The sequence below is a fragment of the Sander lucioperca genome, chromosome 3 (genome assembly GCF_008315115.2).
Source record: "Sander lucioperca isolate FBNREF2018 chromosome 3, SLUC_FBN_1.2, whole genome shotgun sequence".
Taxonomy (NCBI): Eukaryota; Metazoa; Chordata; class Actinopteri; order Perciformes; family Percidae; genus Sander; species Sander lucioperca.
In genome coordinates, this window is record NC_050175.1 from 45580526 (window position 1) to 45596301 (window position 15776).

The 15776-nt window shown below is 39.8% G+C and overlaps 1 protein-coding gene across 2 annotated transcripts in view; it reads left to right on the forward strand.

Moving 5' to 3' along the window:
• cdh8 (cadherin 8) overlaps positions 1 to 15776 on the forward strand; it is a 109476-nt gene that overhangs the window by 69765 nt on the left and 23935 nt on the right. For both annotated transcript variants that reach the window (XM_031290697.2, XM_031290698.2), the window contains exons 4-6: positions 585 to 704; positions 8051 to 8218; positions 8485 to 8672. In XM_031290697.2, coding sequence (XP_031146557.1) covers positions 585 to 704; positions 8051 to 8218; positions 8485 to 8672 — 476 coding nt within the window. The remainder of the gene's footprint in view (positions 1 to 584; positions 705 to 8050; positions 8219 to 8484; positions 8673 to 15776) is intronic.

Here is a 15776-nt window from a genome sequence, read left to right on the forward strand (position 1 = left end):
ACAATTATTAATTTGTGTGTATATCTTATTTCTGCTGTGAGGATAGTGCAACATGTTTGGAAGAGCAGTGGAGGGTCTTTTAAATTTATCTCAAACTATATTAATATATTTTTTAATTTCACAAAAGTGCTGCCTGTGCCCAGTTTGTTCACTCACTGACAGTTAAATATATGCATTATTAAAGTTGTACCAATTCAACACTGGTATATTTTGTTGACATATAAAGGGGGGTGTGGGGGATTTTGCAGTTTTTTCTATATCAAGTTTTCCGTGAAATGTTTGATAAAGCTATGGAGGGTCTTGCTTTTAAAGTGAACCACATGGTTCAGCTGCCTTCCCCATCCCAATAATTTCCATACTGTCCCTCATGTACTGAATTCAAAATATACTGATATGAATCGCTAATATTTCAGAGTAACACACTTGAAAATGCATTGTCAAGCTTGTCTGACACAGATGGGATCTGATTTTTTGAACAAATCAACCCCACATAGGGTTGAGTAGGCTCGTCTTGATTGCCACAGCTTTGTAGAGATGATTGCCTATAGAGGTATAGTTCATAAGTCTGTCTTTTGGCCCCACAGGTACCCCAGTTACCCGGGTAACAGCTACAGATGCCGATGATCCAGTGTACGGGAACAGCGCTAAACTAGTCTACAGCATACTGGAGGGACAACCATATTTCTCTGTAGACCCCAACTCTGGTAAGTGCAGTTCTCTGGTTGTTGGTGTTTTAGAATGCTAAGATTAATTTCTATTCTGTGGGCACAAAGCTGTGAGGATTGTGTTCCTCCACCTTAAGTAATTAGAAGCCAAAGTGTCACACACTGGAGGCCATTTTGAAACATGTTTGACACATTGGATATAAGAGTTACCTGTGCAGAATGGCCATGTCAATGTGTTGCTAAGTGTAAGCAGCTGTAGTATTACACTATTTAGCATGCTAATGCTACACGCAATAATACAGAGGTCCAGTCTGATCATTATGACTGAAAAAAAGGAGACACAAAAGGAGGACACCTCTGTGGGGTAGGCAAAGCTCTTTGTGTTATTCATTGTTTGCCTGACAAAGCCTGATGGAGATCTCTTTGAGATCGAAACCTTAATTCATTAAATTTAATGGGAGCCATTTATACAGCATGCAAATGCTTTGTCAGTTTCTAACCAATGGAGAACATAATGAAGTACAAAATGTAGCGAAAGAACGCCACACCCATAATGGGACAAAAAGGAAAGAAATAGGCTTAACAGTGAGACAGTGATTACATCTATGGATTATTTTAGTGGTCCTTTTTTTCTCGACAGAGCCAGCCACATCAGGCCAGAACCTTTCAGTATTTAAACATTTGACTTTTTCAATACCTGCTTCAACTTAGAATAAGCTTACAAAGTCACCTCAGGTCAAGTTGTGGGTTATCAGTTTGACTGAGCCTCAATGTAAGTATGTCCCAACTCACTGTCGGGAATACATTTACCTTAGAAGGGTCTAATTTATTGTAGATGCAGATATAGGGAGCTCCTACCTTAACTGTGAGGCCTATGCTTTCGGGGCCCAACTGTGTATCAGACCTAACCTGGAAATCCAGAGTTCTCGCGAGAGCACAATTTGAATTTGCTCAGCAAGTCACTCTGGCAAACCCGCAACAAACAACTCAATGTATAGACTGGTACACACGTACCAAAGACACTGGTATTGGTCCTGCTGCTGTGTGATGGCTACATGTATTTAATTTAATTGTAGTTATAAACAGATTATTCACTGCCATGTGAACATAATCTGTAAGATGTATTAATCAAATGCATTACATAGTCTGCTTCATTTCCACTTTTCAGCTCCATGACACAGATAAGCCACACCCGCCCCAGCCCGGCAGCCATTAGAAGCCAACAGTGGGATAATGGCGTGACATTCGTAAACCAGTTTACATGCATTTATAACACTGCCTGAGTTTAGCAGCAGAGCTCTCCATGCTGTGTAAATTGAAATGAAAAAGAAAGCCAGATGTGACTGCAGTGAGAGGGTGGTTTTTAATGTACATGTGCACTGTCCACAGGTGCAACAGGTTGTACAGGTTCCAGCAGGTGGAGATGCAACAGCTTCCCCACCTGCTGCCTCAACTGAAGTCACCTCACACTATGGCTGTGCATTAGGCTAAACATGCATACATTTTCTGAAATGGCAATAAAGAGATTTATATTAAAAAGAGAAAAAAAACACTTATCAGAAGAAAACATGGCAACTTTGTTAACCAGCGTGGTGTTCACCACCATGTGTATGTCTGCATAACTTCTTTATGGCAAGCCTGTAAGGGACAACATTAGCAAATGCATGCTAAACGGGAGCTGACAATGTTGGTTATAGCTTAAAAAGGACTGCAGGTAACTCAGCCCATCTGTTTTTTGAAATGCTTGTAGATTATCGCTGCATGACGCTGCTAATGACTTGGGCTCCGGGCCTCGCTCCGTTTGTCTACCCCTTCCCTCTACAGCTGCACACTTATGTTTCAATCATATCAGCGGGGGCACTATAGCTAAAATGAGGAAATTTATAATGAAATAATGCAGAAAAATGTTGTTGCATGGATAAATAACTACAAAAGCACCCACACAGCTGACATGCTGAGTGAAACAGAAATAAGACCCCATTCTGTGTATGTGGCTCCTGCAGTAATACATTTAATAAGGAAACATTTTGATCTCTCAGAGATCTTCGTCAGACTTGTCAGACAGCAGCTACTGACATCACTAATGGAAAGTATTATATACACACAATATAACTCACGCATGATCGCAATCTGGATAATACAATCACCCTGGGCCTGCTGAATAAGAGTGATACACATGTAGCCTTTCACAACAGGAAGTAAAAGCTATGTGGGTGAGGACAAAATTATCGCTCTATCGGTGGGATACATCATAGCAATCTCCACAGCGCTGTAGAGTAAGGTCTGGCTACACCACACACACACATTCTGGGATAGGAGGAAAAATGCTCTGGGTTGTTTATATTTCTTTAAACCAATCACAATCGTCTTGGGCGGCGCTAAGCTCCAGACTCAGTGACAGTGGCTGCATCTCATGCCCCTTATTTGATAGCTCCTAAACTTAATTTGCTCTTCCAGCGTATTGCCGTGTGTACTTCGTCCAGAGCAATCTTCTCCAATCGGTCCCAAAACGTCCCAGTTAGATAATAAATGCCGTAAACATATTCTTTGTAAATCTTTACAACCATTCCCCGAAAGAACCAAGCAGGTCTGCCTTGTTGCACGATCCAAATTTTCATCAAAAGTTGCCATTTTCAGCGTGTAGCTTTCCCGAAAAAGAACAGAGTTTGAGAACGACTACACACAGAGAGCGGAAGGTGAGGATGTCAGGCAATTACCCTGTAAATGTTCTTCCGTTGATTGAGACTTCATAAAGACAAATGCAATGGCTTCTCTATTATGTTTGGCCTGTTTTAGCTAGCTCCACCGATCGTCAGTAACACACTGTATGCTTCAACAATGGGTTGCATGAAAGTCATTAGTAAAACTACTGAATTATAAGATTCATACGGGCACCACTGAGTTGCGTGTTTCCATTAGCTTATTGGTCGTCCTAAATGCTAAATGGGCCAGTACTCATATGCTGCTGTGTAACATCATCATGCATTATGAATTCATAATAAATAATAATAATAATAATAATAATTACTTGTTCATTTCACAAGGCACATTCTTCAGGAGCGTCACCATGCATAAAATTATCTCAAAACAGATTCCAGATTGGATCTTTAATTTCTTTTTCAGCTGACTTTTTAACATGTGTCTGTAAGCAATATGATTAAATAATGGTGGAAATTACATTAATAAGAAATGAGATGGAAATCGACTTCTCACAATTTTTGGAAAACAGCGCACAATAAACAAGCTTCAAGAAAAGGGAGTCTCCAAATGTATGCACATAATTAGGACCAAGGCTTAGGCTCAACACAAAAATCAGGCTGGTCCTCCTCAGGACTATAGGCGTCTCCGTCTCCGAGCATCTGCAGCATGTAGCATGTCGATAAAGACAATTTAAGGATTAGCATTCATGCTTTGTGTGATCGCGGTGCACATGCAGATGGCTCATTCAAGTGAGCCAGATGTTTTAATGAATGTTAATGACAAATAAAAGGTAAGGGGGAAAACAACCATTAGAATGTCTTTGACACTTACAACGCCACATTGGAAATGAAAAGCATTCAACAAATAAACAAACATCATGCCCCAATTCATCACTTGGTTAATGGTCGGTGAGGAAGAAAAAAAAAAGTTGAGGCAAATATCTATGGAAATGAGTGTTTGTCTATCCTCCCTTTTCAGTGATTAGGAATTAATTTGAATAATTAACGATGATCAACAGAGATGAGTGTTGCTTCTAGCATGAAGTGTGTTTGTGTGTGCGTGGAAGCTGGAGGACAAGTGACTTGTTTGTGTTGCCTTTTTTTAATTTATGGGTTCATTTGTTTGCGTGACTGGAGGAGAGGTGGGTTTACCTTGTTGATGCCAGTCAAAGCTCATTTTTTCTGCTTAGACCAGTGACATAATACAGCATGTAGAGCAGGGGTTCTCAAGCTTATTACTCAAAGATCTGCATCTGATTTTTTATTTTTTCAAAGTCATAGGTCTGGAACGATTGGCAATAACAAAATAACAATCAACTCACTTATAACTTTTAAGTAACATCCAGTCAAGTTGAGTACTCGGTACACTTTTGTCCCCAACAGTGTACTGTATATAAATAACATATTGTATTGATTACACAAGGTATGGGCTGGGTCCACATTTACTTGCCGTTCAGTCCGGATCCGACCTCGGTCCGGACTTTTGAGAAGTGTGCTTTTGCACACTAACTAACGCCCATATATGTTTGATTATTACTATGCATAGCAGATATTAGAATAAGGTGGGAGAAAAGTTAGATTAAAATCCTTTATTTAATTGGGCATCTTAATGGTTTAAAAGGGCGACCCATTTCTTTTTTGATGACAGCTTTGTGTCCACTCACTCTATCGTTCAGATGCTCTGTGTGTGTCCCATGCACATTGACAAGGACAAGTGAGACGATACACTTTATGCTGTATCGTGTTTCAGCTTAGGGGTGCTTAAAAAAAGTACCTTTTTCTATTCCCGGTTTCATTTTTATCTTTAAGAGCATTTAAAGGTTAAAGGTTCTCTGGATTTACTACATGTGAAACTCAGCACTTGGCCGTTGCATTGCCTATTGCAGTGCTCTATTTCTTTTGCCAATGTATGTATAGGTTTTCAGTTTTACAACAAGTAGAAGATGGATACATTATGACATCCCCAGGAGAGAGAAACAGTACAAAAGACCAAACAATAGAAACAAACAAGCAAACCAAAAACACAGGACAGCAGCTCAGATTCATACAGGCAACACCGATAATCATTGCACAATGATAATGTGCAATTTATAATTATTAATTTTGAATTAAAGGGTTCAATGTGTTGTTGGGTCCCTTATCTGTTACTGCATTCACAATGGTATGACACTGGTCCCAGCATCTATATATGACTGTAACATTCAAATATAACTTGTGTTTACAAATTGAGCATCTTTTAATTGAACATCCTCTGAAAAAAAAAATCTTAACCCTAACTTAAACAGCTAAAAAAATACTTAATCACCTTGATATTGTTTGAAAAACCTGATTTTGAACTAATGACATGTTTCAGAAGTCCACTATAGATAATGGCACATTAAATGGAGTGGAGGTTCGTATGCTGTGCTGTGATTGGTGTCGACAGTACTTTTTGCACTGCACTACCCCTCTCAGATCCCAAATAATTTGGATTTGTTTGGACAGTTTGTTTATAAGAGGCCTGGTAGGAAGTTAGACCTCTCTAATTTACCACAAACATAAGTAACATCACTAGGGTAATGTGTTTGACATTTCTTTTTTTATATTTACTTTACTTTTCATAACAAGGTTTCTTTGACATTTCTTTTATTCCTTTCAGTGGATGACTGAAGAATATATATAACTTCATGCATAGACCATAGACATATACAATCACAAGTACAGTACAAGCCCAGTTCGTGGAAAATTAAAATGGTAACCACCTTAATACTTTTCTACATATAATAAGCATAAACATATTTTTTATTGTGTACATATTGTGTTTATAAAAGGTTATGTTATACTAACATATACTATATAGCAGTGGTGCCTGTGGGACCCAAGCAATGATGAACTAAAGCCAAAGTCAACAAAAAACAAAAGTCAAGATCAACCTCACTTGGTGGATGGGAAGATCTATAAAACACAGACATGGAGACACAATGTGAAAGTAAACCTATGGTCCTGGGTCTGGGAGTAGTGGTCTATGGCGCTACTAAACATGCAAAGGAGGAACAAACTGCAGAGAATAGTGAGCGTGGCTTCAAAAATTATAGGGAAGCCACAAAAGCAATTAAGCAGTATTTATGAGGAACGCATTACAAACAAAGCTGAGAAAATTATTAGTGACCCCTCCCATCCATTACACAGCGAGTACCAACAGCAAATAGAAACATCTTTAAGAAATCCTTCATCCCCAATGCTGTGAAGGTGCTAAATAACAGATGCATACTACCCTACTTAAGAATGGAACGTAGGGCAAGGCAGACTTCCGGGTTGCAGGTTTTATGCACAGCAAGCATTTTTAGTAGGCTATATTTATTTACTTATTTACTTATTTACTTATTTACTTTTGTAAATGTAACCTTTGTAAAGTCACTTTTTATGAAATGTATTGTCTGTTTTGTCTGTCTTGCCGCCTTGGCTATGTACTGTTTATAATGTCCTGTCTCTCTTGTATTCTTGGTGAAACAGAAGAAAAATATTCACATCTGTGGACAATATAGTTTTTCGTATTCGTATTCGTATTCGTATTTGTATTCGTATTCATATTCGTATTCGTATTCGTATTCGTATTTGTATTCGTGTTCGTGTTCGTATTCGTATTCGTATTCGTATTCGTATTCATAATGTCCAAAATCGAATGGTCCAAAACGGTATGTTGGGCTGTTCCCATGGTCACCAAATACACATGCATATTTTTGCCAAGAAAGTTGCTTGTTTGCTCATTACTGTGGAGATGTTATTAATGTATAGAGTGAAGGGAATTATGGCAATGGCAACATGTAATGCTTGGGGTGGAGGTGACACAACAAGGTTAGGACTCCTTCCTCCAATGTGGTATTGCTGTTGAAGTTAGGTGGCTATTTTGTTTACAATGTCCTTCACATTCTCTAGTTTTTTAGATTATCATTGTTGTGCGTGACTCCCAACAGCAAAATTGACCCTGAAATTGTGCTACATCTCGAAGGAAAATCTATCACAAGAATAGAAAATGCAGGCACAGACAACATCCTAACCCCTCCCACGTTTTTTTTTTTCATCATAGCCAAGCATATTCTCATTGTGTGAAGCAGCAGAGGACCAAGGCACGGTGTCATGCCAAAGCCTGGGTTTTATGAGGGGTTTTATATTCATTTGATGATCCTGCGGGCCTCTGTTTCCTGAGTGGATTAGTCGTATATGCCGGTGCTGAGCCCTTTTTATATTCAGCGCCGTGGCAGAGTCAATAAGGTCCATTCTGCATACAATATTCAAGATTATACAAGACAGACAGCATAATTCACACTCAATCAGAATACAAATGACTGCAGACGGCGGAACAGCACATTCAAAAAACAAATACAGCTGATTCTCGGTGCTGGGACTGGCTCAGCCATGGCCACCTTGCCATGCTCTGCTCAGACTGTGAATAAACCTGCCAGGGATTTTATTTTTATTTTTTTTTTACCTCTACTTTGTATGGAATCCTTGTTTTGTAAAGTTATGGTCTAAAATAATGCAACCTACAAAACTGGGGAGTAAGGGGGGCGTGAAGGTTACAGTATGCCTGGCTTTTTCTTGTGCGTGCTTGTGCATACTCGCTTGAGCATCATTACAATGATATGCAGAGTGTATCGGTCATGTTTATAATTGCATCAATGTTTTATGAACTGTTTCCACCTCCAGCGACCATAAAAATTGCTCTTCATGGGATGGATCGGGAGATGAGAGAGGAGTACCTGGTGGTCATTCAGGCTAAGGACATGGGAGGACACATGGGGGGCTTGTCTGGAACTACGACTGTCACCGTCACGCTAACGGACATCAACGACAATCCACCAAAGTTCTCTAAAAGTACGTAACGCCATGACTTTAAATGTCCCAAATCAAATTTGAAGGAGAAACAAATAACTGCTGCTTTCAATGAGTATTTCTCTGATTGGTCATAATTAGGGAAAATAAATATTATTTTGTAAATGTCATTAAAACAGGATCCTCAGAAACTAATTCCTACTGCTGTCAAGTCTAATGATGATGGAGTACTGTAATGTGCTTTCATAACTTTGTTCAGTTTGATCAAGATTTGTCGAAACCAAAGAGCTATGTGTGTTCCTCCCTAGGTTTGTATGAGTTTGTGATACCTGAAGACCTACCCATAGGGAAAATGGGCGGCAAGGTGAAAGCAAATGATAGAGACATCGGCGAAAATGCCAAGTCAACATATAACATCATCGAGGGAGATGACCAAGGCATGTTCGAGATTGTAACAGACATGCAGACACAAGAAGGGATTCTACGACTGAAAAAGGTAAGACCCTGAGGCCCGCTGCCAATGGCTAAAGTCAACTCCTCATAAGTCACTGACAGTCAACAAAACAACAGGGCCATGGACTGTCATACAGCAGTTGTTAGCTAACGGTAATGTGTTTTTGCAAGGTGCAGGTGCACACGCTAATGTTAGCTGAAAAAATAGTTAGCTTAAGCCATGGGCAGCAGCAAGGGCCAAATGTTCCCAGCAAAGCCCGACTTTTTTACGGTTTATCATGCATGGTATTTTTTTGTACTAAATGCAGTCATAGAAACCCATGTGTTTTAAATGGAATGGCCTAAGCCAAGTGTGGCAGGAATGGAAACGAGAGCCACTACCCCTACAGACTTTTTTTCTCAGCTTCTGCCACTGATATTGGGAACACCAGCTAAGGGGAGCTCCCAGTGGCCAGCTCTTATGTCCTGACAGTCAACAAAGCAAGTAAAGTATACACAACACATGACAGCTACGTTGTAAAAGTGCTCACTCACAACATTACATTACATTACATGTCATTTAGCTGACGCTTTTATCCAAAGTGACTTCCAATTAAGTGCTTTCAACCTTGTAGGTGCAAACTCCCGACAAGTAATAAGTGCAAGTACATTAGCTTTAAATAAGCAAAACTACAAAGAGCCATATACAAGTGCAGCTTTAAGAATATATATACTTAAATTGGAGATAATTGCCACTGTTCATCATACCAACTGCTATAATTATTATGAATCATATTTCTCCATATCTGTATATCTGTATCAGTGTCTCTGTGTCCCAAGCGGCAGTGGCAGATGGCCACCCACCAAGAGTTTCTGCCTGTAAAAAGGAAGTTTGTCCACGCCACTGTCACACTAAATGCTTGGGGGGGAAATTGGGGGGTATTATTGGGTCTTAATTAATTATAGAGTGTGGTCTAGACCTACACTATCTGTAAAGTGTCCTGAGACAACTCATTTTATGATTTGACAGTACAAATCAAATTGAAAAATTGAAAAATTGAAAAATTGAAAAATTGAAAAATTGAAAAATTGAAATTAAAAATTTGAAATTGAAATTGGAAATTGAAACTGAAAAATTCAAACTGGAAAACTGAAATGCTCTTATTTCAAACTCAGAGTGGCTGGAATATTAGTTATTTAGTTAAGTGTTTCTGAAATGTTGTCAACCCCATCTACAAACATGAGAGGGGGAAGAATATTAGAAACACATTCCATTATAATTACAATCCAGTACAACAACACCACCACTAACTATGACCTCATTAATACACTTATAGTTGAATTAACACCTCTATGAAATGGAAATGGAAGTGTGTGGCAGATCAATTGGATTGCATTCAATTGCATAGTACCAAAAACAGTGGTCAGGGAGTGTTTGAATTAATAATAATAATAATAATAATAATAATAATAATAATAATAATAATAATAATAATAATAACAATAATAATAATAATAATAATAATGTATTCATATAGCAGTGATTTATATTGCAATAGTTATCAATGCATGACCCCAGATTCATTTAAAGATTTCAGGGCTTAGCCCCTTATTTCCACTGACCCTACATACGGCCCTGTCTTGCATCAAGCTGCTACAGCTACTTTGTATAAGACATAAGCAAAAACTGGAGGCCAAACTAAGGCCATATTCCTCTTGTGTACCACTTCCAGGGAGAATCTGTGCCTTTGATAGAAGAGGCTTCAGTCAAAGGTACAACATTAAATATTAAGACACTGGGCGAGCGTGGGGCATTTTGTTTTTGTTTTCTCCCTTCGATTTAAAAAAAACATCTATGAAAGAAAATAGTACCAAATTCAACTGTAACTTTCACACGGTTGTTGCTTGAAGTAAAGTATGAGCTTTCTTGCTGGACTTTCTGGGTGTGAGCATGTAAGCAAATATAGCAAATCTGTGGAAATTAAGAGGTATGAATTGTTTTTTTCTGACAAGATAATCTCATTTCCACATTACAGTCTTGCCCATTTAGCTGTAGCTGTCTTAGCTCAAGGCAAATTGTTACATATTGTAAATTGGTTGAGCCCTCGTTCTAACTTTGCTTGAATTCAGTTTTGCTGACACCCACATTGCCTTCACCATAAGAGCAAATGGACTACACTTGAAGTTGCCTGTTGTTCTTTGTGATGCTGCTATTCTACCACTGGCCCCAAAGTAACTTCAGTGATGCAGTTGTTGGTTAATTGCCTTGCTTTAGGGAACATTTGCAGTAGTTGTTCAGTGAAGAAAATGCAATGCTCATTAAATGTGTTCAAGATATTCCCATGTGTATGGTCCTGAGGAAAGCAAGCTAGTGACATTCCTGTCACAAAACCTGAGTCTCGAACCTCGAGGCAAACACATTAGCATATCATGGCATGGTACAATGTCATGTTGGTGAAATATTCCCATCAATAGCATTGTATTAATCAGCTAATTCTGAAGTATAAACAAGACACATGCTTTGCTGCTGATAGAATGAGAATCCCATGATCTCATGATGTAAAAGGTTTTTAGATATGCAGTACAAATGCAGTATGAATATTTCCTCCAGGATAAAAGCCATAGAGGTTTGAGCCTGGATATCATTGCTTGCCAGTAGACAATTAGAGCACCCAATCCCTTATTTTTCTCAATATGGAAAATGTGTGAAATTTACATTTGAAAACCGCGATGCATTTTCATAACACTGTGACCCCGCAAGCAAGTTTAGACATAGCTGTATCTCAAGGACATCTGTGGAAAATCAAACCGAGGTTTGAACACATGGCATCAAAGATACCATAGCTGTTTATAAATGCATGCATTCTATAGCTGCTCGGCTTGGTCGAGGATGTTTGCATGTATTGAATCATACGTGATTGATGGATGGGCGTTCTTCAGTCTTGAGTCATGGTTGGTTCAGTGTCTGGAGAGAAAAGCCATACATCACTCAAATGTGGTATGCCGTTGTGTTGTGATGTAAAATGACAATACCCCAAGGACATGTGGTGTGACTTTGTCAAAGTGTGAACAATGAACTGCATGGGACGTGGAATGTATGTAATGTATGAGCTTAGGCAAGCTGCCGGGACTACGATTCACTGCCAGTAAAGAAAACATCAGTGCTGGAGAACAAACCCGACACAAAGTCATAAAATCCCTAACTGTTGACAAAGCAAATGTCAAATGTGTTATTCTTTTAGGCAACCTCTACTTCCATGTCCCGCGGAGAGAGACTTGCTCTTCCCGTGCCTTCTCAGCTTCCTCTCTCTGCGGCCCGAGTTGGTTGCCTACATCACTAAAGCAAGATAGATGATAATGTTTTGGGAGAAGTAGCAAGGCATATCCACACTTACTGTATTTGCATCCCTCCAGATGGCAGCGTCTCAAGTTGAGATGAGTTAAAAAAGGGAATTGTGCTTTTGCTCTTTTGTTCTATATCCTCACTGGTGTTATCCTGCAACCAGGGTGACAGAAGACAAGACTTAGTGTAACTCTTTCCCCCTGTCAAAAGCTGTATGAGTCTATAAACTGCCATCTAACATTGAATTCAAATTATTACAGATCCTTTGCGGCAAGGTTAAAAACATATTGATCCAACTGAGGCTGGAGAGGCACAAGCCAGGCGAGAGATTCTTTGCTGTTTGAGTTTTAAGCTTTTTATCTACCAGTCCCCAGGCCTGTTGAGGGATGTTAGTGGGATGCTGAGCTTTCACCCCTGCAGCAAACGCTGAACTTTGAAGTATCTAAATGGCCTGTGTGTACATACTGATTTGATGCTAACGCTTGAGAGAGACCGAAAAAATGACACAGCGGTGATGTGGGGTGGGACACGACAGTGAGGGGTTGTTTACACAGGAAAAACTAGAATATCTCTTTGTTGTTGTCCCCCATTTAGAGATTTAGCGTCATTCGGTTAATTTCGGTAGATAATATCGGTTAAGCCATGTTGTTTACCGGGAACATGTACAGTAAGAATTGAAACTGGCCATGCAACCTCGACTCCAAAATGTCTGGTACACAGCTCTACTGTTTTTCTTTTGCACTTGCAATTCATTTCTTCATAGTCAACAGTATCTGTGCAACAGTGTGCATGCTAATACAAATCAAAGTGGCTGTCCCTGGATTACTCATTCAAAGCGCTGTGTGCGTTTATTGAATTAATCATTTGAGCTGGTCAAAATATGACTTGTATTCTGATTCCATGGGCAGCATAGCATACACTATTTAAAAGAGCAGCCTCTTGGATTTTGTAATTTATATTAAATATATAAATAATTAATCAAATTTAACTAGGCTAATCAGAGAAGCTGTTCACCACTGTTTTCTTTAAACCATACAAGTGATGCCAGCAGCAGCAACAGTGAGAGTCCCCTTCTCCCCTTTCTCCTCTCTGTTAGGACACAGGAAACAAATACAATTAGTTGTTTCTACATGCCTGTCAAGTGGGAATTATACTGAAATATATTGATACGGTAAAAGCCATTTTTCCTGGAATTTAATGGTGAGTTATGTATGTAAATGTGAAAAGCAGCCCACAAAAATTACTAGTACTCTTAAAGCTGCATTTATGAGAGACTGTAGTTTGTAGTAGCACCTTATTACGACGTTTTGTTAGGTGGTGCCCTCTATTGGAGCAAAGCAGGAAGTAATTTAACGTAGTATTAAGAGCCAGAAAGTCTGTTAATTAGGTGGATTGGTCAAAGAAAAACAGGACTTACACCAAGGAGACTCGGGTTCGTGTTCTGTTGGAAGATAAAAGTAAACGTCAAGTCATTTTAACTTTACGGAGCAAACCACCTGCATAATTATTTCATGTACGTATGAACAGTACAGTGAAGTACAGTAAAGTAATGTAACAAATGGGTTACCCTAACCCATGATTTTAACCCATTCCCCAATCCACAACCCTAACCCTTTTTGTAAACCTAAGCAAGTAGTTTTTGTGCCTAAACCTAACCAATCTGCGACTGTTTCACAACGTTAACGATGTGTTTAAAACTGCAACTGCTATGTTTAGGTATAAGGATGAAAAAAACGCTCCTGTATTTCCTGCCACCGCCAGGGGCACTAATTGATGAAACACTCCTATGTGTCATAGAGGGTAAGAATAAACAACCTATGTGGTCGTATTGGTTTGGAGGACCTGTTAATTCATGAAGACTGTTTTAACAATTGATAAAATTACTATGTGTAATGTGAAAGTTGTTGCTCATAGGATTTAGCGTCCCACTCTGAATTTACCATCAGCTGTTGAGTGTTTTACAGTCTTTTCGCTCATTATTTTACGGCCCACAGCCTTCAGCAGCTAGAGAGACGGATAGCTTATTTTTCAGGAGTATAAAAAACAGAGCTAAAGGAGAGTGAATGTTGGACATTCAGGTTACATTCAGGTGGCCACAACACAATGCTAATGTCGCTCTATGTCTGCTGGACGTGTAGGCAACTGTTTGCCAACACATTCATCAGTATTTCAGTGTTGTGTTTACGGCTTATTCTGCTGCCCCATGGGTGGGGGAAAACATGCTGTTGGAATGGCAGTGCAAATTGATGTCTCACCATACAACACGGTCTAACGGCAGCTTGTGAAATAGTCACGTAATTTTTAATCTATTGATTCGTGTAAATGGATACATTTATCTCGTTTTTTTTTCGTGGTGGTCAGCACGTAATGGGAAGCATCTATACCGAGGTTGGGTTTAGGAAAAGAAGAAAGGAAACGTCAAACGTGGGAGACGGCCGCGGTCTCTGGGGGACGCGCAACAACAACGGGACGGTTGTGTTTAGGAAAAAACACAACGGGGAAAGGAAACGTTAAACACGGGACACGATCCCCGGGGTGAAAGTCCTGTGTTGTTTGACCCATCCACCACCCCAACCACCTCCTTACGCTTTTCGGCATTTCATACTACTCGCTACCATAGTCGTGCTGTGATCACGAAAGATGCTTCCCATATAATACATTATTTTAAATAATGTGCTGGCCACCACGAAAAAAAAGACATAAACGTGTCCGTGTACACAAATCAATAGACTAAATAACGTGACCATTTCATGAACTGCCGTGAGACTGGGTTGCCCCATATGTTTCCTTAGACGGTGCAGCTTTAATTTTGAGAATGGATCACTTGAAAGTTGTATGCCCAGTGTTGGTTCCTATCAGTAAGCCAATGGAATGGCTAGAATTACAATATTTAGATGTGACTTTAGTCACTAGCTTAAACATTTTAAATTATATACTTGCATTGTAGTTAGTTTTACCTCTGCTGGACACCAACCAGTTAAATCAATGTCTGTACAAGTAAATGACTTTCAAATAATTCATACTAAAAATGTCCCGCTCTCCATTTCCATGTAATCCTTTTGACTATCCAGCCACGATCTTTTACAGGCTCCTACTCTCCACTACCCTCTGAATGTAAGTGTAATCCATTGGCTCGAGGTCCAGCCACACTATGTACTTTCTCAGCACAGATGGCAGGATCAGAGAGAGAAAAGGAAGGAATAGGGGGGGGGGGTTGGGTGTCAGGAGTAAGGCGGAGGAGGAGAAAAAGAATAAGCAGGGGAGGTTAATAATGAAAGTGTTCCAAATAGCTTCTCCGACCATGGAGTAGTGGGCTTGGAGAGGCTTCAGGGGCTTGGTCTGCCTACTAGTTTCCTGATGACAGGAGTGTAGGAGTCATAGCTGGACCCCCAAATACCCCACCACCCACAGGCCCCCTTCTGCCCCCGGAGCTCTCAGCACTGGCCCTGTCTGACCCCAGGGACAAAACCCTCTTGCTCTCTGCCTCTTTCTCAAACTGAATACATTACTCGTTTTGTTCATCTCCGTCCTCTCAGTCCTTTCTCTCCCCAAGCCAGCTCCTATCCCCTCAAGCGGCAAGGCCCACTTTTGATTTCCCTATAAATCCCGGTTATGGAGCGTGGAAGTGACTTGATCCCATTATTCTCGTAGTATGAGAGCGACCAGAGGTGATTCAGAATTAAATTGTGAAACTCTGGGATGTCCTCGGAGATGCCAGGAGACTAAAATTGTGACTCTCCTCTTTCTTTTAAATATTAATGATGAGCCATCTGTTAAGGAAATACTGGCATAGCAATTGGAAATTGAAATTCCGATTAAACGAAT